The 22,686-nt window shown below is 32.7% G+C and overlaps 2 protein-coding genes across 2 annotated transcripts in view; one reads left to right on the top strand and one right to left on the bottom strand.

The window, feature by feature from the left end:
* LOC145260650 (uncharacterized) overlaps positions 1-11,404 on the bottom strand; it is a 69,998-nt gene extending 58,594 nt beyond the window's left edge. Inside the window, exon 1 of the mRNA XM_080118987.1 lies at positions 10,946-11,404. The gene's annotated coding sequence lies outside the window, so the exon portion shown is untranslated. The remainder of the gene's footprint in view (positions 1-10,945) is intronic.
* Positions 11,405-12,991: 1,587 nt separating this feature from the next.
* Positions 12,992-22,686, top strand: part of LOC145260648 (uncharacterized) — a gene marked incomplete in the record, with an annotated part of 115,975 nt that continues 106,280 nt past the window's right edge. The window contains 1 exon segment of the mRNA XM_080118985.1: positions 12,992-13,320. Coding sequence (XP_079975111.1) covers positions 13,213-13,320 — 108 coding nt within the window.

The following is a 22,686-nucleotide window of genomic DNA, read 5'->3' as shown; positions in this document are numbered from 1 at the left end:
TCCATAACGGGTACATACAATATAACAATTTTTCCAATATTTTCACTTTTTTAATGTCTTCATTAAACTGTACAAGTACCAACATTTTCTTTTTTTATTTCTCTGATTTATTTCTTTGATTTGTTTCAGCGTAAGAAAACATTTACTATTTACATATTAAATAAGTTGATATAAGCATGATCTGTCTCTCTCATACTTTTTTTTTTCACTAAAATTCATATTTCTTTCTATGGATAAGAACATAAATCTCTTAACGACTTATATTAATCCTAATTTTATTTATCTACGAACCTATGTAACTGTGTATTATTTTGTCACGTGATTACCTACTGAATTTGTATTAGTGTTTAATCTTACGTGTGTGTAAATGAAAGAGAAGAGTGTAAAAAAAAATAATAACCAAGAAAATAACCAAGTGAAAAAAAAAATAATAACCAAGAAAATAACCAAGTGAAAAAAAAAAATATCCAAGTGAAAAAAATAAATAAATAACCAAGAAAAAAAACAAGTGAAAAAAAAAAATAACCAAGAAAATAACCAAGTGAAAAAAAAATAACCAAGAAAATAACCAAGTGAAAAAAAAATAACCAAGAAAATAACCAAGTGAAAAAAAATAAAATAATAATCAAGAAAATAACCAAGTGAAAAAAAATAACCAAAAAAATAACCAAGTAAAAAAAATAAAATAATAACCAAGAAAATAACCAAATGAAAGAAAAAATAACCAAGATAATAACCAAGTGAAAAAAAATAACCAAGAAAATAACCAAGTGAAAATAAATAAATAAATAACCAAGAAAATAACCAAGTGAAAAAAAAATAACCAAGTGAAAAAAAATAAAATAATAACCAAGAAAATAACTAAGTGTAAGAAAAAATAACCAATAAAATAACCAAGTGAAAAAAAAATAATCAAGAAAATAACCAAGTGAAAAAAAAATAAATAAATAACCAAGAAAATAACTAAGTGTAAGAAAAAATAACCAATAAAATAACCAAGTGAAAAAAAATAATCAAGAAAATAACCAAGTGAAAAAAAAATAAATAAATAACCAAGAAAATAACCAAGTGAAAGAAAAAATAACCAAGAAAATAACCAAGTGAAAAAAAAAATAACCAAGAAAATAACCAAGTGAACAAAAAAAAATAACCAAGTGAAAAAAAAAAATAAATAACCAAGTGAAAAAATATCAATGTCACTCAATCCCTCGATTACTAGCGTCTATGCACACCCGTGTAAGGGAGACCTATTTTCAAACTTATTTTACAGAAGATAAGTTTCGCCTTTGTATAAGTAGAATACTTAGTGAGTCTTTTTTTTGGGAGGGGGGGGCTCGTATTTGTACCGTCTGTTCATGTTCTTTATGTACGTGCATGTTTACGATAGTGCACAATGCTTCTCGTCTACATGAGAGGTAAACACTATCCCTGTGGCAGAACCACAGGTAAAACAATTCTGGGCTTGGTGTATGCAGCATCATACATTGTTGCGGATTGTCTTGGCTTGATACAGAAGAAAAAGATGGAAATGAAGAATAGAAGACCATACTGGCAGAGGCGACTTGAGGAAAGTATTAAACGGTGACGGAAAGACATAGGTAGAATTGAATAAATAAGGAAAGGAGTTAAACTAGGACAGAAAGCCAAGGACGAGCTTGAAAGGAGGAATAGATTGCTGGATGCAAAGAAGAAGAAGAGGAATTTCAGTGTAGCATGGATCGATTACAGAAAAGCTTACGACATGATTCTTCACTCATGGATTCGTGAAACACTATTGATGACGAAGGTTGCTGGGAATGTGATAGGACTTTTGAAGACAAGTATGGCTCAATCGAAAACGGTGCTGACAGCGAACAGAGGTGCTTGGGGAGGTTGGCATTAGACGTGGAATATTCCAAGGAGATTCGTTATCTCTGCTTCTTTTTGTAATGGTAATGATGCCACTGAGCAACCTCTAGAAGAGAGAGAAGCTGGGATATAACTTTTGATCTGGTGGCAGATGCCTCGACCATCTAGTGTTAATGGATGATTTGAAGATATTTGGTAGAAATGGAGAGACTGGTAGAGCTCGTTGAGACATACTCGGAAGACATCAGGATAGAATTTGAGATTAGTAAGTTTGCAGTGTTGGCGATGAAAAGGGGAGTAAAGGTGTATTCAAATGGAATAGTGTTGCCAAATAGAGAAGTTATGAAAGAAATAGAAGAAACAAGGTATAAGTATTTGGGAGTGCTGGAGGGTGTAGGCATTATGAACAGAGAAATGAAAGAGAAAGTCAGGAAGGAGTATCTTAGAAGAGTGAAACTAATTGTGAAGTCGAAATTGTATAGAGGAAACCTGATGAAAGCAGTAAATGCATTTTGAGGTACAGTGCGGGAATTTTAAAATGGTCTGACAAGGAATTGCATGTCATGGATATCAAAACAAAAGTTTTAGCAATGTTTGGTATATTCCACATCCGAAGTAACGTAGCTAGGCTGTATTAAAAGAGGAAAGACAGTGCGAGAGGATTGATAAGTGTAAAAGATTGTGTTAGAGCTGAGGAGATGTTGTTGAAGGAGCGTGTGGTTAGAAGTGAGGAGTGGATGCTTAAGCTTGTGACCAATGAAGTAGCGGCATGTGAGACCAAGACTGAGTATGTGAAATGTATGGACAGAGAAAGGGCAGAGGAACTGGATGGGAAGAAAATATATGGAAAGTTCTTCTAGGATGCAGCAGATGTGGATGATGAAAGATCATGGCAATGGCTGAGAGCTGGATATCTGGCTAAGAGTGCTGTCTATTGTAAAACAAAACCAAATAATTTATTTAAAACAAATGGAAATGCTTATTAAAATATTTGTTTCACAAAGAAAAAAAAACAAACTTTAAAACTTAAAATTTTATTTTTTGTTTTTGGAATATCTAACCTCGCACACCAACCCTGCCACGCCACTAAAAACAGACAAAGTGCATGTTGTTGTTGCTGTTGTTGTAGTTGTAATTATTATTTTTTTTCGTTTGCCAACGGCTCCCTGAAAAGAGATGGGGTTCATTTTCAGAAGACCTCCCTCAATCCCGGCTCCAAACCAGGAGCTTCAAGGTTCAAGGAGTTTTCTAAGGATATTGGCGGTAACTACAATAGCAGAGGTCTGAAGGCCACCCGAGTTAGTGGTTAGAAAAAACAAATATATAATAAATAAAGGGGTGCAACAAGAAGAATAACAACACCACCAATAATAATAATAATAATAATAATAATAATAATAATATTAATAATAATAATAATAATAATAATAACAACAACCAAAACAATAATAATAACAACCACAACAAAAACAATAATAATAACAACAATACCACCACCAATAACAATACTAACAACAACAACAATAATAACAACAACAATGATAATAATAATAACAACAATAACAACAGCAACAATAATAACAACAACAACAACAACAACAATGATAATAATAACAACAACAACAATGATAATAATAACAACAACAATAACAACAACAACAATGATAATAATAACAACAACAACAATGATAATAATAACAACAATAACAACAACAACAATAATAATAACTACAACAACAACAATGATAATAATAACAACAATAATAATAATAATAATAACAACAATAACAAACATTGATAATAATAACAACAATAATAATAATAATAACAACAACAATGATAATAATAATAATAATAATAATAATAATAACAACAATAACAACAACAAAACTAACAACAACAGTAACAATAACGATGATAAAATAATAATAATAACAACCACAACAAAAACAATTATAGCAACAACAACAACAATAACAACAACAGTAACAATAACGACGATGATAACAATAATAATAACAACAACAATGATAATAACAACAAAAATAACAACAACAACAATAATTAAAAAAAACACACACACAGTTTGGGTTTAGTCTTATATATCACGTTTATTTATTATTAAGCTTTTTTTTTTATCCATTGTTCAATAGAATTGACTTAAAATTACATAACAAGCAATCATTGTTTTGTTTGTCTAAAACTCCAGATGTTGCACGCGCCTAAAATATGAACAACCTACTCGGTGTTACTCGGGAATTATTTTACTTCCATCATTATTTTCTTTCTTTCTTATTTTATAAAAACTTTGTGTGTGTGTGTGTGTGTGTGTGTGTGTGTGTGTGTGTGTGTGTGTGTGTGCGTGTGCGTGTGCATTATCGTCGTTGGCAGAACTTGGACACGAGTATACATTTTGCGCATTATAATTGAGCCAGCCTGGTTACAAAGTATTTTAGGTGATCCACGAGGCGCAACTTTGTGTCACACACACTTCAGATGTCACCATTTGCTGCTGCAAACTTGTGCTTGACGTGCTAGTTCAATATAATATTTATGCATATTTGACAACCGAGCAACGCCAGGTGTTCTGCTAGTATATCTATAAAAGTGAGAATGTGTGTATGTGTGTAAAGACACTTCTCAACCTATGTACTCAAAGAATTTTTTATCTACTGTGACGGTACCACGAGCCTGTTTCTTGACGAGAACCTCCCTGTACGGTACCAAGGTTGGAGTTCTCAGAGAAAATCCCAAGGCCGGGCACGCGTTTTAAGAAAAAGAAAAGTTTGACGGGTACCGACTGCAAATTATGCGGTCTCTATGGTACAGTGTCCAGGTTCAGACCAGAATCGTCGTGGAATATACTCGAGGCATTCACGGGCGGCAATGTAAGGCAAACAAAAGAGACACAAGTCGACACGGGTATGAGAGTTATTAAATCAACAATTTATTTAAACAAATTGAACTGGGTAAAATGTAACTACGAAAACAGAACATGCAACTGAAATCATAACTGAAATAACATGAAAAAAAAAAGAATAAAAGAATATATACATGCAGACAATGATTTGGGACAAGGAGAGGGGGGTGAGTGATATTTCGATTGTCTTAGGAAGGTTCTTTTTGTTCTCTTCGATGAGAATCAACGAGATATGAGTGATACTCAGAGAGGGAGGGGTCACACTGAAAGTCTCAAGATATAGAGATAGTTTTTCCCTCTTCCCTCTAATTTTTTTTATTTTCTTTTCTTTCCCCCTTTTTTTTCTTCTTCCTTTTTTTCTTTTTTTATAGTCAATGATATGTTACTTATGGGCCGATCAACAGGGGGGGGGGATTCAGCATTTAGGAAAACCTTAGTTCGAGGGTTGCTTTTCTTTTCCCCATTTTTTTTCTTTTTCTTTTTCCTTTTTTTTCATGGGGCATTCAACAGTTCACATAATTGATCGAGCAAAAACAATTTAGAAAGAGTTACTTAACTTCTTTTGTTGAGTCGACGTTCAATTCACCCGAAGCTTCTTTCCCTTTTATGAGGTGCTGGTTTGAAGGATCGATTCTCGTAAATTCCAATCCATTTATGCTAAGGTGGATATATGTTATTCCTTATCAGCACGGCGTGAATTCCAATCGATTAGTGCCAAGGTGGGTATATATTGTTCCTTTGTGGCACGATACGAGTCGACGAGATGTTTTTCTTTTTTTTTTTTTTTCACCATGCGAATCAACCGCGGTGTTTCCATTTTTCGAGCAGAATGCCCCCACACATGTTTCCGTGTCCACCGCCTTCGTCGAACTGCTTTGATTCTCCCGCGTTTTTCTTGTTGGCGACAGTTGAAGGTCATTGCGTGGGTGTAGAAATCTAGGTCGCTCGGCCAGCCTCATTTTGACTCCGTCTGCTAAGGATTGGGTGTGGGAAGGGGTGTCTGCTTAATTGATATATATGAAGGGTGTGAAAATGTTTCTCTTAACACTACATACTTTAAATTTAGTATATAGGGTATTCAGACACATGGAAAACTTTTTAATCAGTTATTCGAAAAAAAAAAACAGCTTCTAAGAAGTCAAAATTGAAAAATTGGTACGTGGTGGTTATCGGATGTTTATCTGTTTGTCAACTGTTTGCCGACTGAGCATGTGTGAATCGTTCACATTATGTTAAGAATAAGTTGGTTTGAAAAAACTTTTTAAATTGCGTCAAGCTGGTCTAATGGTTATCGTACTTGACTTTAGGTGTTGGTTTCGATCTCAGCTTGATTTTTTTTTTTTTTACTTACAAGAATTGAACTGTTTAGAAAAAAGCATAATACTCGCATGCACACGTTTCATTTTCTTTCCATTTTTTGCTTTATTTTTTTTTTAAATAAAATTAATGTTTAATACCGGGCAACGCAGGGTAAATCTCTTACTTCTAAAAAAGCACCGTCAAATTTAACTATTACAGCATCGTTTGGTCATTAAATTTGGAACTGAACAAAATTCTTATAAAACTATAAATAATTTAGTGATGACAATGTTGTCTTGGTTTTAATTTACAAAATTACTAGTGGGGGGGTCGCCCGGCTATATTCGGTCGTAAAATACACAAATACGCTTAAATATGATATTTTAATATGTCCAGATTTCATATATATATTATTATAGAGTCGTGATTTCAAAATTAAAAAAAAAAGAAAAGTATTTTGGGTGCCATCAGCTAGAATTGAAACCAAAAGCAAAACTGTAGCATTCAAAGTATTCTAAGCTGGTAACGTTACCACTGTATCAACGTGACACGCATATGAACTGATTAAAAATTAAGAATAAACTAAGATGAGTGTACAAAATTTATAACGATTTTTTTCAATTGTGAGCCTTTTTTAACCCCTTAAAAACTATTTTAACTGACTAAAGACCCATAAAAGAATGGTTCATACAATTATTTGAGGCTTCTAGCACCGCTCTGTGGCTTTTAGTTTTCGAAGTAATAGAGTTTGAAAATATGGAAACAGACGGACAGACTGACAGACATATAGCCTTTTATATATTAGACTAGTGGGGAAAGGGACGCCTGGCTTTGCCCGAGCATAAAATATGCTTAAATATGATATTTTAATTTATCTAGATTTCATATATATTATTATAGATCCGTGATTTCAAAAGTGAAAAAAAAAGAAAAGTATTTTGGTGCCATCAGCTAGAATCGAAACCGAAACTGTAGCATTCAAAGCTGATGACGTTACCACTGTACCAACGTGACCTCTGCAACTTTTAGTTTCGATAGAGATAGAGTTTGAAAATATGAAGACAGACAGACAGACATATAACCGTTTATATATTAGATTTAATACTGACTCTCAAAGGCAATCTGTAACAACTGCACCCCCCAAACAAAGATGGTTGAAATGGATCTGGTTGATGCCAATATGGAATGGAAGCTACCAAACATGAAATGAAATGCGACACCATACAGAAACACCACATTTCAAAAAACTATCCCAGTTTCAACACTTCTTGTGTTAATATATTTAATATATTACAAGCGGGGCCTGTGGAAATTCAACAGTGGTATCTTTCATATATAAGATGTTGTTGCTGGGCATTCTGTGAATGTTCAGCATGAATGGAGACCCCGCGATATTATTGTAGAACTGTAAAAGTATTTATCTAAGTAATCTGGTTAATGTAGTGTCAGAATATATCTCGTTATTACGGTTTATCTCCAATATCCTTATAGGAGTCTGTGACATATTTATATGTTTGTATATTTGTATGGACGCCCGGCGCAAACAGAAACCCAACAATATCATTATACCATTTTTAGACAGAACAGATACTACACTTGGATCCAAGAAGATATATTTTAATTTCACATACAGCCTAAAAGCAACATCATTTTTATTTTATTTTATTTTTATTTTTTTACATTGCGTCAGTGATCAGGAGATCCTATTTATTACAAAGGAGGATAGAATGTGATAACATACTACGAACATTAAATTATCAACATCTATCCTCCTTTTTGATAAATAGGATCTCCCGATCGAATAATTTATAATCTGGAAACTGTGACAATACTGTATTAATGTATAGATTTAAAAAAAAACTTCTTCATTTATAGAAATGTAAAAAATAAAAATTTTCTTTATTTTTTATTCTTCCATGACTTTCATGATAATACAAGTCTTGCTTGCAGTTCTAAGAAAGACGATTTGTTCATGGAATCTACATTTAGGTTTAGGTACAGATAAAGAGTGTGGGAAATTATTGATAGTGATTTTGACTAGATGAGTGTTTTTCATGAAAGTTTGGCGAGGGGGGACGATAGATTGAAGCTCAGCTGAGCACTTTTCATGAAAATAATGATAAAGCAGAGACAGGCTCGCAAAATCTCTTCTGTGGGAAAGAGGTTGCAGGGAAGAGAAACGGGTATCCCCCACTAAGCTACAAAGTCTATTTTGAACTCTGTCAAGGCTGGATAAGCTGTTTCTAGCAGTTCCTGCCTAGATGTGGCAACAGTACTCCATTATCACCTGGCTTTTATATAGGTAGAGTATTGCATCAGGAGTGAAATATTTACTGGAGCTGTAGAAGGATCCCACCATTTTTCCAGCGACCTTGGCAATGCATTTGATATACGTGTTCTATTTCAGGTCAGGAGTAAAGGTCAAGTCCAGAAGCTTGTCAAAACATGAAACCTCCCCAAGACGAGAGCCATTCATTTCAACCGATGACAGATTGGCATTAGAGTGTAGATGGTGTAGAGATAGAAGCTTGGTTTTAGATGCATTTAAAGTAACCAGCCACCTCTTTCCCCATTGTACCACGTACTTAAGATCAGAGGAGAGAGAATCAGAGAGAACTTAGTCATTTACGGTCTTTGATGTGCTACCATAGATTGTAGTGTTGTCAGCATAAATGTATACGAATGATGTAAGGATGTGATTTGGATGTAGATCAGGAAGAGAATTCGGCTCAGGAGTTTCGTGTTTCGTTTCGTGTTTGGTGGCTTCTGTTCTGTATTTGCATCAACTGCATTCATTTCCGCCATCTTTGTTTTGGGAGTGCAATTGTTAAAGATTGCCCTCTCAAAGCTTACAATCTTTTACATGATTTTCTATTCAGCAGTTTAAATGCTTTAAAATTCTTTTTTTCAATTTTGGTGGGTCACAAAGTAATTTCTTTGCTTTTTTTTTTTTTTTCACCTATTAAAAGATTAAAATGGGTGACTTGTTTACGAAAAGAGTCAAGTGAATTCTGGAAGATTTGATTTCGTGATTGATTTAAAATTTAAAAAAAATGCTCACTTTCAAATTTTAGAATAGTGTTTGCGATAAATATTTGAGTAATCTAAATATATAAAAGCAAAAATGTATGTATGTATGTATGTGTGTTCGCTTTTTCTGTATGTCAACAAAAGACTTTTTTCAGAGAAGCGGTCGCTCACTTCACAACTTTTTATATCACATATAAATCATAATATCTCACAGTTAACAACGAAGCTCGTCTGTCTATTTAATTTGCTTGATTTCGGGAAGATAAATATTCAATATTTGTCGCTCGCCGCATGTGGGTTAGTCTTTTTCCTATAACATCTTGGGGGGAGGGCGTTTAGCAGTAAATGAAATCCCGCAGTCAAACTTGACCTCATTAACCCATTAAAACGGGCATCTGCTAAATCCAAGTAATTAAATTAATTCAAACGTGTTTCCGTTAGCCTCTCGCGATGGGGCAATCGTTAACGTCGCACGTTTTTTTTTTTTTCACACTTTAATTTACAACTTGCCTCAAGGGTTCGGGTTCGATCCTCATACTTACTTTTTTTTTTAACCCCCCCCCCCACACCTCCAAACACCCGGGCAACGCTGGGTACCCCTCGCTAGTCTGTTATATAAATCTCACCTGTCTGTTTACATGTATATATCTATGTATGTATGTATGTATGTATGTTTGTATGTCTACCTAAAACTTTCGACAGGGGCGACAGATTTTCACATGATCAATATCGTTTTGAAGCTCGATCCTTCGGACAACAAATATAAAAAAATTGGTTAAAAACATTAATTTCTTTACCGTTAACTGGGTAGTTTTTTTATGTGTCGCCATTTTTGGAAGTCAGCGTATCGGTTGGAATGACTTTACTAATTTCAACGTTCCAAACTTCCAGTCGCATCATGGAGTAACGGTAAGATGTCAGGTTTTCTTTCACTTTCTTTTCCGCCTTCGTGTCATGGGTTGGAGCCTGCCTACCTACTGCTATTTTCCTTTTTTTTGCTCAACACACACATGGTTAAAATGTTTTTGACTCCTAATGGGTGTATGACACCAATGATTTCGACGATCGGTTTTATAACCACAAGTTATAATAACCAACCAATCAGAAGCTTCCAAAGTTACTATAAAAATTGTCGAACTTTGGATTTCAATCAGTTTGCCGTCTTCTCCGTCACGAACCTGCATTTGATTCTTTGCCGCCATCTTTGTTACTAGGAATTACTTAACACTTAGGATCGGAATTGCACTGATTCTTCATCATCATCTTTTTTCAACATAATGTCTCAACACTTAACACACCTCCAAACACCCGGGCAACGCCGGCCACCCAGGTTAGTAGTAAATAAAATAAATAACAATGAGAAAGTTACGTTGAGGCGAGAAATTCACAGAGAGGTAGTAGTCACATTGTTTAATTGATATAGCGATTTTGGTGCTTCTTTATAATAGCCGAATTTCAAAATATAGAATTTCAAGTAAAACCAATGCTGTCTACTTAATTGCCATGTCGCAGTAATGAACATATCCCAAAATTATGAAAAACGATAAGGTAGAAAATGAATTATTAATGGAAATAGGTTTTGAAGACAGTTATCAAAAATTTATTTAAAAAAAAAAAAAGAAAAGGAAATCGGACAAGGGAGATAATCATTTTCTGAAAACATAAAAAACCTTTAATCAATTTAGCAAAATTTAATTTTCGCGAACTGTTTTCATAAACTGTTTTCATTAATAATTTATTCTCTTCCTTATCGCCTTTCGTAAATTTTAGATATTGTGAGATATTTAACTCACCTGTTTTTTACTTCATGACAGAGAAACAAATAAGACGAACACAACAAAGGCCTACCTTAAAATTCAATACAAATTTTATTAGTTCCTCCGTTGCAAAATGGAATGCCCGTTTTTGCTTCTGTAAAACGAGCTGTTAACAACCTCGAAAGGCGATAGTTTTTCATCTTCAACAGGAACTGGAAGCAGGTTCATCTGTCTTCGAAGATCTGAGTTTACAGCCGTTTGAAGGGGGGTCGATATGATGCCTTCTAATGAAAAAGATTCAATTCTCGCATTGAGACGATATTACAGAAGTTCATAATTAATGTTCATGGAAGGATAAGGTCCTTAATAACAGGTCGACAATTCAGACCTAAAAGTCTAAGGGAGACTCAAATAATAATTATTGAGCCTAATTATTTAGGCTTAAAATCTCAAGGAGACTAAGTAGAGAGGCACCCAATTGCTTCTTATGCAGAGGGTAAGTTCCATAGATCTTTCTGAGACGGTTGTCTTTATGGAAACTGAAAAAGAAAGGCACGCATACAAAAAGTCCGCCCAGGCGAAATGCTCCGCAGCAAATACAATCAACAAATCTGATTTGGACCAATCAGATACAAACAAATACAATGGGAGGCATGATGTCAAATTTTTAACACTATGTTCATTACTGCAACATGACAATGGAGCAGATACTATTTGATTTTACTTGAAATTCAATATTTAGATTTTCTAATTTCGCTATTGTAACGAAGAAGCGCCAGGATATTTTTCTTTTTTTTTTTTAACAATTATTTGATTTTTGTCCAGAATTTAACCTAATAATCTTACCCCCCCCCCAAAAAAAATCGGTGTACATCTTTATTATAATAACACAAAAAATATTGAATTTCAAGTAAAACACATGATATCTACGTAATTGTCATGTCGCAAATAGTAATATATCTAAAAATACGGAAAACAATAAGTTAGAAAAATAATTATTAATGAAAAAAAAAAAATTGTGAAATCGCTATATTACGTTTACTAAAAAGGAAATAAGTTGACAGGGGAGATAATTAAGTTCTGATGCTTACGTCACGTAATGAACGTAATTCAAAATGTCGGACAAATGTTCCTATTTACAATGCCTCCCCACAGGACAGAGATAGACACCAGGGTCATTTTTTAATGTGGAGAAAAGGAACAAAAATAAAAATGGTCTCAATCGTGAAGGATTTCTCCTCCACTGACAGAGAACAAGAACTTGAAGTGCAGCATCTGAAGAACAGATACTACACTTTGATCTTGTCCCGAAGGCCAAGCATAAACTTTATCAAAAACTGTTTTTCATTAATAATTATTTTTCTACCTTACCGATTTCCATAATTTTTGGATATGTTACTATTTGTGTCATGACAATTACGCAGGCACCATTTGTTTTACTTGGAATTCAATATGTTTTCGTTATTATAATATAGAAGCACCGAAAAATCTTTACCTATCCGTCACTGAACAAAAATATCATACTCCAAAAAAAAATGAAGATTATTTGATACTGGATAATAATCGTCCCCTATTTTTATTTTTTATTTTTATTTATTTTTTATTTTTTTTTACGATTTTAGCATTTTTACGGGTCAACTATATTCTTTACAAAACTGATTTCAATCTCGGTAGTTCGAATTGAGTTGTCTCCTTTTTTTAAAAAAAAAACAACATGGCAGATCAAAATACAAATTGTCGCTTACTCATAAAATGACTGTTTTTGTTAATAAATATACTTGGTCAATTTATGTGATTTTTGGAACATAACGTTTTTGCTTGGTAACGGTTACGTACACCATAAATATTTTTCAGTATTTCTTTTTTTTTTTTTTTTTTTAGGTTGAATTCTAAATAAGAACCTCTATTCTTCCTGTCTATATTTAGCAATGTACTCGGATATTTCGAGTTGTACTCTGATAAATATATCAAGAGTAAATTAAAGAGGCTGAATGGGATTTTCGTGAATAAAATGAAAGGACAAGACGGGGGAGAGGAGAGAAGGAAGGGTGAATGAATAAACAGATAACCGAAGTTACGGGGGTATCATTTTTAAGCGATTTGATTGGTCAATGAGAAACTACGTCACACCTGCACGATGTGAAACAACATAACGAAAATTAATCGGTGAAAATCCTCACGTTCTCGTCGCGTTTCCCCCCCTTTTTTTTTTTGAAAATGTTATTAAAGCGATACCCGGGTTGCAGCCAATTATTAAATGGTTCGACTTCTTTGTGAACCGTTTGTATTAATTATACACGCACGACTTTAATAGAAACAAATATACCGAAACAAACCCAGGGCTGATCAAAGGAAATAATGTCTTCTGCTACTACCAAGCATCTATTAATGGCCGTGCTCCTTTGGTCGGAATTGTATTATTTTACCACGGAAGGGAGAAGGCCGCCGCTTCCAAACTGTGGCAAGGTAAGTAAATTATTATTTACTTTACTTTTTGTATTAAATAAAGGCACTCTTAAACTATATAAGCATGTGTTTACCGAAAAATACGGGTGTCTCGTCTCCTTAGCGTCATTTGTTTTTTTTTCTGTGCCATTGGCAATTCTCTCTATTTCTTTCCCCCTATTTTTTTTTTTTTTTTTACTTTAACTCGTATTGCGAGTGTGTTATTAAATAAACGGTTATCTTGAACTTTTCGGCTTTTAGATGTTCTGTCATAACATCTTAATAAGTTATTCTATTTCGGTGTTTATGTACGTTTGGTACCGCACTATATTTTTTAAATAGTATTTTCAAGTTTTACGATATCTTGTCCCTCCCCATGTTAAGAATAGCTTTAATAACATTGCAGCACGGTAACAAAAGTTCATAAGTACCTCCCTTTTTTTTTTCTTTTTTTTTTTTTTGGTACTAGTGCAAGTGCACTTATTGATCCGTGCTGAAATAATAACGTTATTTAAAAAAAAAAAAAAATATGGGTGTTTTGTACCTATTCTGTACTTTAACCTTACAATTGGATAATAATAATAATAATAATAATAAAAGTTAAGAATGGCTTTCGAAATATTTCAGCGCTGTACCAAAAATACATAAGTACCCCCTGTAAAAAGAAATCCCCTGAAAAACTCCCGAATTCAATAATAAAACAAACTAATTTTATTTTAATTCAAGTAATTTGTAAATAAAATTTTCATTCAATGACTGTTCATAACTAATCACTTTAAGTCGTACATCTGCCAACTTTCATTTGTTTGTGTAAAGTATCCCCTAATGAAAGGCGGTACTTGTGCAGAGAAGTTTTCTTGCTGAAATAACGTTATTTAGAAACCCATTCTTAACCTGGGGAGAGGTGGGTGTTTTGTAACTATTCTGTACCTAACAATTTATTGACTGCGTGGCGCGAAAACGAATATGGCGACCAGTAAAAACAATACGGGGTACGAATTAGTATTATAATCCACAGAGGTACGAGAAAGGTTGTCAACAAAAATGTTACCAAAGGCAATGTAAGTTACTATTAATGGCAGGTGCTCGTCTGAGCTCCAATCTCTCGTCTCCACCCCCGTCCGCCAATCTTTCACGAGAAACAGTAAACACACGTCTGGCTGAAACTACTGTCAATAATTTTCCCCACTCTTTATCTGTGCCTAAATCAAAACGTAGATTCCATGAGCAAAGCTTCTTTCTTAGAACTGCACGCCAGTGGAACTCTCTGCCATCTTGCCTGTTTCCCACCTGACTACAACTTGGATGTCTTCAGGTCCAACATAAACAAACTCCTGACAAACCGCCCCCTTAAGTAAGACACTCTATCAAATACCATATCATTCCAATACTAATGATTACTACAATACTATCTCATTGATTACTGTACACGCAATAACCCTTATCCCTGAGTGGCCTTCGGGCCTTGATAAGTGGTGACCCCCGTGTAATAAGAAAAAAAGTAAAATGTTTATTCTGTTCGAAAAACAAGTAATATTGAGCGCTACCAATGAACAAGAGAAAATGTTATCGCTTCGTTGACGTCTCGACAAAGACTTTAAAATAAGAAATAGGTATTTTTATTTTATTTTTTTTTTTTTTAGATTAGGTCCATCCACCTCCAATTTTCTTTTAAATGACGACTTATAAGTTTTCTGTTATGCTGAATAATGCATTGTATTCTTTGGCAGCCATCGTTTTATACGCGCACCATAAACAAATCTACGCGCGTAACAAAGATGGCCGCCAAAGAAGACAATGCATAATACAAGTTTTTATATATCGATAACTACTTATTTCTGCAAAATTTCCACGCGATTTTCGTATTCAGCATGACCGAAAACCTTTAAAAGTCGTAATTTAAAATAAAATTGTGGAGGTGGGTGGACCTAATCTGAAAATTTACCATTTTGTTTTTATTTTGAAGTGATTATTGAGACTTCAAAGATCTAAAGCGACTTCGCGGCCATTTTTTTTTTCTTGTTCCCCGGTAGCGTTCCTTTCAATATTGTTTTTCGAACCGAATATAATCTTGCTTTAGATTACATTTATTTTACAACTTTTTCGTACCTCTGTGGATTGTAATACAAACCTCAAAATACATATGGATTATAAAATATAAAAACTACTTGTCGGTGACAATTTTAAATGTGTTATTCGTTTAAAACAAACTTGAATACGCTTATTTAAAGGTAAGTCTTACTCTAGCGTACATTGATCATTAATTATTAGGCACTTCTGTATTACACGGACGGCGCCATTGTTAGGGGCGATAACTCCAATTTCTTTGTCAAATGACTGAGCAAATAATAAGCAAAAAACAAACATTTTCTGTACACAAAAATATTTGAAAACCAAAATATTTATTGTATAAAAATGTATTTATATATAATTCTAAAAAGACATTGTTTATTTTAACCGAAAGCGTTCGAAAAATGAATGCACGCAACCACTTGGTAAATGAAAATTGCAAAATGAAACGAAACACGCGGGCTAATGGAAAAAAAAATCGTTCATTTAACTGAAATTTGAATGAAAATAATAAAATAAAATCGACTTTATTTTGGCGTTATAAATTTGAACTTTTTGAATAAATATTGTAATCTCTAGAAAAACTAAAAATCAATACTATTTTATAAGAATTCAAATTAAATAAATGAACGAATTTAGTCGAAATTCTTTTCGTTTGCAATGTTTTGTTTTATTCAACTTTTCGTTAAATGCAAAATAGTTCGATTGAAAAGTTAATTTCCAACTAATAAAAGTTGGAAAAACAGATTTAGGTTAAAAAAAAAAAAAAATGTGCCCAGTCAGTAAGCGGCTATTTGTAAACTTTCAGAGTGAATCGTACTTGGGCTTCGGGACAAGATCAAAGTGTAGTATCTTTTCTTCAGGCTGCACTTCAATTTGTTCTGTCAGAGGAAAAATCCTACACGACTGAGACAGTTTTTATTTTTGTTCCTTTTTCTCCACGTTAAACTACCCTGGTGTCTAACTCTGTCCCGTGGGGAGGCATTGTAAATAGGAACTCTGTGTACTATCTGTTCTTTGCTGCACTGCGCTAGTAGTGTCAGAAGTCGCCATTAAAAATGCGTGATAAAAACTTGAATAATTTTTATTTTTTATTTTTTTTTTGTTAAATCGATTTTCTTTAAAAAAGATTTCAAGAAAATCAACGAATTTTAATTTCCTTCGAATATAATAAATATATATAAATTCCAAAAAATCACCTACCTATAAAAAAATACTAATCAATGAGTATTTTCATTCTTCATTAAGAATTTATCCATATTTATATTTTATATTCCATGTACTTAAATAAGATTTAAGCAAGGATAAAAAAAAAAAACACCGTGACTTTAAATTGTCATATCAGATGGTCAGAAGGCGTGTTTGTCTCCTTTCTTCCAGCTGAGAACTACGGTGGCCTAAAAGCTCCATGATTAATCTCCCCTTTCTATTGTAGACACGTGTTTGCTGTCTACAAAAGTTAGTCAAATATGGGTCACCGTACTTGAAAAATGATCATATTCACTCATAAGTTTACTTTTATAAACAAACCCCCTCGACAAATGTTCCATTTTTTTTTTTTAATTTTTTTATTTATTTATTCTCTTAAAGAAATACACGAGTTTTTGATTTAAAATATTTTATTTCTTTATGGAATGAATTTTTTAATATCTAAAATAAAACAACATTGAATGAAATAGAAAAAATTATAGTAAGTGCTTAATATTTACTAGACAATATTTTTAAAATAGGAGTTCCACTTAAAAAAAAAAATCAACGTGGTTTTTTAAAAAACTTGACTTTACAGGTAAATTTGCACAAAACTATTGGATTTTATTGATCTTTTATCTTCAAATTGTGATATATGAATTTGAGGTGAGAAAATCTTTATTTTTAATAGACATTTCAAAATGGGAGGGGGTGAATTAAAAAAACCAAAAAAACTGCTTGTCTAGAATATTATATTCGGTTTATTGGAAAGAACATAAAATTTCACATCGAACCTGAAAATATCTTAAAAATTGAACCAATAGAAAAAATTTTATAAAGTTTAAAAATTGAAAAATTTAACTCTTAAAATTCGATTGATTTCATTATGTAAAAAAAAATGGCTGCATGAACGCGTGGAGGCACTTTGTAAACACTGTTTAAAAAAAAAAAAAAATTTCTATTTTTTAAACAACTTTAATAGTTTATTTTGGAAGCATATTCCATAAAGAAAATAAACGACTCACTTTAAAAAGAGAAATGACGTTATATTTTTTATTCGCAGTGTTAAGGGTGACAAATTTCCAAAACATTCTGATACACCTAGAGAAGCGCCACCTGGCGACAGTTTAAACGAATACAAAAAATTGTAAAAAACGAACACAAAAAATTGTGCTGTCCGTGTAATGCAAAAGTGCCAATTGTTGCCTTGAAAAAATCCTTTGAGGGATGTGCTAGGTGTCAGAATTTTTGGAATTTTTACACCTTAACACAAAACTGAATAAAAATATGCAAAACTCGTAATTTTTCTTTTTAAAATGGTTTAATTTTTTTATGGAATATACTTCCAAAATAAACTAAAGTTTTTGAAAAATAATAGAAATATTTTTTAGAAAAGTGTTTATAAAGTGCCTGCGAGCTCATGCAGCCATTTTTTTTTCTACGTAATGAAATCAATTGAATTTTACAAGTTAAATTTTTTTTTCAATTTTCTCAATTTAAAAATCTATCAATTTTCTATTGGCTCAATTTTTACGATATTTGCAGGTTTAATGTGAAATTTATGCTCTTTCCAATAAACCAAATATATTCTAGACAAATGTGTTTTTTAAATTCACCCTCCCCACCCATTTTGAAATGTCTATTAAAATGAAAATAAATTAATTTTCTCACCTCAGATTTATATATCACAAATTGAAGATAAAAGATCAATAAATAAAATAATCTAATTTAAAACAAGTTTTGTGCAAATTTACCTGTAAAATAAAGTTTAAAACCATTGATTTTTTTTTTGTTTTGTTTTGTAAGTGAAACCTCAAATTTTGGTTATATTGTCCAGTAAATATCGGACATCTACAGCAATTTTTTTTTTATTTTATTCAATTTTTTTAATTAAAAAAAATTCACTGCATAAAGAAATAAAATATATTAAATCAAAAACTTATGTATTTCTTTTAAGAGAATAAAAAAAAAATTGGTCGGGTGGTTTGTATTTAAACAGCAAAAACTGAGTGAAATGTGATCATTTTTCAAGTACAGTGACCCATATTTATTTTTTTTTTCCATGCACAAGTAACGACGGCTCATGCGTATGTGTTTTTACGTTTTTGAAATAATTAATTATGGCCCTTTTAGGCACCCGTATTTCACAACTGGAAGAAAGGAAACACCGCTTTTGCTAACAGCGAAAAGCGCGGACTTTTCGGACCCTTGCTTAAATTCTTTTATTTAAAAAGTACATGAAATATAAATATAGACAAATTCTTATAAATGAAGAATAGAAGCACCCATTGATTTGTATTTTTATTTTTTTTTGGCATTATATATATATATATATATATATATATATATATTGGATTAAGTTAAAATTCGTTGAATTTCATGAAATTTTTAAAGAAAACCGATTAAAAAAAATTTTTTTTTTTTTTTTTTTTCGATTAAACCTTTTATTTTAAAATTTGGTCTTTGCTCCTTTCTACTGAAAAAAAAAAAAATATTGGTCTGAAGTTTACATTATCCATAATGAGTACGTACAATATTTTTTTTTCTCAATATTTTAATTTTTGCTTAACCTAAACAAGTACTGAAAATACTACAGAACAATATCTTCTCTGCATGAGCTCCAAAAAAAAAAAATAAATAAACGGTATAAGCACCCCCCCCCAACCTTCCCATGTTAAGAACGGCTTTGGAAATAAATGCCCACCTCAAAAGACGTTCTTAACTGGGGGGGGGGGGTATGCTACGCTGGGTACGGTACTATCGTAAAAAAATAGCAAAAACTTGTTTCCTCAATTTTATTTTAATTCAAATAAATCTTCAATGTTTTGTTCTCCGTTATTTTTATTTATTATCTTTTTCGATTCTCCCGGTTTTAAATTGCATTGCCTCCTCCTGATGTGCACTCTTCAAACAAAACCAAAAAAGTTCTCCCGCGACAATGTGCAACTGCCCGAAAATCTTATCTAAATTTCTTTTTATAAAAAACAGTCCGTAAACTGCAGAAGTGCATAATTAGTTATAAGCACACCAAATCTAATACAATTCATTATCAACGGTGTTCCCTGGAGTCAGAGTGACCAGTCTTGACAAATTTCCAGTATAATTGTTTCTGAATTCAATTTTTCATCGCCGGTCAGTGTCAGGTTGGTGTAGATCACAACGAAAGGTCCATTTCTGATTATCTACTTCCACTAAAGCGATAATTAATTCTTCTTTACTTTGCAAAAAGAGGCCAATTTGCATGGGGACAAATTTTGCTGTGATCTATCAGCAATCTAAGTTACCTGAATATGTGTTTTTATTTTATTTTGAAGCATTTTAGTTTAAAACAAGTTGAATCAATTTTGAATTAGACTCTGAAAGTTTGTTTTTCAGTCTAACTCGGACTTGATAATAGGCGGTTTTGCGATAGTCATTTTGGACTCTTGACAATTGGTGAAAAATCTAAAATTACACTACTTACTAGTAGAAACTCCTCTAAATGTCATCAATCGTGCAAAAAATCTGATGTCTTGCCAATATTTTGTTTAATATTTAAGGAATGGAGAATATATAACAAAATCGCTGTATTTTTAGCAAGATGTGCAGTTATTGATTTTTTTTTTTTTTTTTTAAATCTGAAAGATAATTAACATTCCATGAATTTCACACTTCAAAAGATAAATAAAACATTCAAAATTCGGATTTTCAACGTTAAAATCTATGTACAGTTTGTTTTGTTTTTATCTACAATCCTCACCCTCCTTACAATGAGCTTGGCCTTCGGGACAAGATCAAAGTGTAGTATCTGTTCTTCAGATGCTGCACTTCTATTTCTTGTTCTCTTTCGGTGGAGGAGAAATCCTTCACGACTGAGACAATTTTTATTTTTGTACCTTTTCTCCACGTTAAAAAACGACCCTGGTGTCTAACTCTGTCCCGTGGGGAGGCATAGTAAATAGGTACAATACAATATATTTTTCTCAGTTTCGGCTGACTATTTTAAGCATATTTGTACCCACAAATAAAGGGAGTTGTAGGCGAGATAGATATATATAGGTTGAAACCATTGCCAAAAGGGAAAATATGATGGAAAAAAAATGAAATCTGCTTCATTCGAAACCTTAGCCCTGATCTAATAATTATTTTTTAAAAAAACATTTTCACCTGGTCAAAATGATAAGACCACTGATAATTTATCTAACAAAAAGGCAATTATAAATGACTAAAAAGGGTCTCAGTATTTAGTATAGCCTCCATTATTACGAATTACTTCAAAAATTCTCTTCAGCATGCTTGCAACTAAGTTTCTTATCAGTTGCGAAGAAATTTTATCCCATGTACTGAAAACTGAATCAGAAAGTTCCTTTATCGAATCATACTGGGTTCCATCCTTGAACACTTCTTTTGCCGTCCACCCCCAAAGATTTTCAATGGGATTAAGGTCCGGAGAACATGGTGGATGATCTAACAATTCTATATTATTTGAAGAAAAGTATTCCCGTGCTTGTCGAAGTGTGTATCGCAGCGTTGTCTCGCTGAAAAATTCAATTTCTTCCGCACAGACGTTGACCTTCAGTCCTGATAGAAGCATTTTCAAGCATTGAAACGTACTTCATGATGTTTGCCGACCTTTCACTACTTGCAACTTTAGGGTCCCAGCTGACGAGAAAGCACCCCCAGATCATTAAAGACCCTCCTCCACTATGCCGAGTTGAAAGTCTCTTTGGGCAAATTTTTATCATGCCAATAGTGTTGAAATCCATCTGGACTATCTAGATTAAACTTTTCCTCATCTGAGAAAATTACATTTTCCCACTTCTCTTCATCCCAAGTCTGGTATTTGGTGGCATATTTAAGTTAATATTTTAGTTTTGTGCTGTTCAAGAAGACATGGTTTCTGCAGTCACTTTAAATGATTGAAACCCTTCACTTCAGATGCCTTCTGGTGGTTTTAGGACTACATTCTGCTGCTGTTTCGCTTTTCAATCGACTTGAGCTCATACTGGAGTTTTTATTTTAACTTCTTCTGATACGGCGATCCAGTGATGGGGTTATTTTTTTTTTTTTTTTTTTATTTATTTATTTATTTATTTTTTTTTTTTTTGGCCGACCTGGACTCTTTTTGTTACCATATTGATCTGGATTTCGTAAAAAAATATTTGATTACCGTTTTGCTACGATTCACTTCGTTTTCAATGGATCTCTGGGAGAGTCCATTCCTCTTAAGCTCAAAGATCCTTCCTCTCTCAAACTCTGATAATCGTTTCCCTTTTGCCATTTATAATTTAGTAAGATGTTTTTTATCCACTAAAAAGTTGCTTTTAGTAACATAGCTTTTCGTATTCATTTTTTCAAAACTAGCCGATTTTATTAAAGTGGTCTTATCCTTTTGACCAGGTGAAAATGTTTGCTTAAAAAATTATTAGATCAGGGTTAAGGTTTCGAATGAAGCAGATTTCATTTTTTTCCATATTTTCCCTTTTGGCAATGGTTTCAACCATTTGTTTGATTAAAAATTCGATATGCGCAAACGCTTACTTTCTTAAGTGGACTTATGATTTTGACCAGGACTCTGTGTGTGTGTGTGTGTGTGTGTGTATATATATATATAATGAAAAGTACACCATTATAAGGTACATTCTTCACTTAATCGGTGAAAATTTTGTATTGATTGGATAATTATTTGATTTTTGAAGAGTCCGTTAAAAAGTACTTACATCCTCGTTTCTTTTTGGCCTTAACGTTTACCAAAGAAATTTTTCATTCAGTAGTTTTTAGGAACATGCATTTGTCTCTGAGTTCAATAGCCTTCTGCTATTCAGCGAAACGCATGTAAGATGCATGCACTTCATATAAAAAGAAATGGATAAAAACCTGAGTGAATTAAATACGTCTTGTGGTTTGCGAATGATAAGTTGCATGTCTCGGTAACACAGTTGCTAAAAAAAAAAAAAATGCCCGCCCTTATAGTTTGTAACTATTATTGAATTAAGGTTATGTGCGTGAGGTACATTCACACTGAAAAAAAAAAGTATTTACTGTTCTGCCCCTTCCCCCTAAAAAAAAAAAAGCCTCCAGTATTTATTTCTTCTGTTTACAACTCTTTAAGTCGCTTCCCAGTGACCCCGAATCCGTGAATACTAACAT

This window comes from Euprymna scolopes, chromosome 36 (assembly GCF_053919585.1).
Source record: "Euprymna scolopes isolate OS-2025 chromosome 36, ASM5391958v1, whole genome shotgun sequence".
NCBI classification, from domain to species: Eukaryota; Metazoa; Mollusca; class Cephalopoda; order Sepiida; family Sepiolidae; genus Euprymna; species Euprymna scolopes.
The sequence above is the reverse complement of the archived record's forward strand: the minus strand, read 5'-3'. Positions and strand labels throughout refer to the sequence as shown.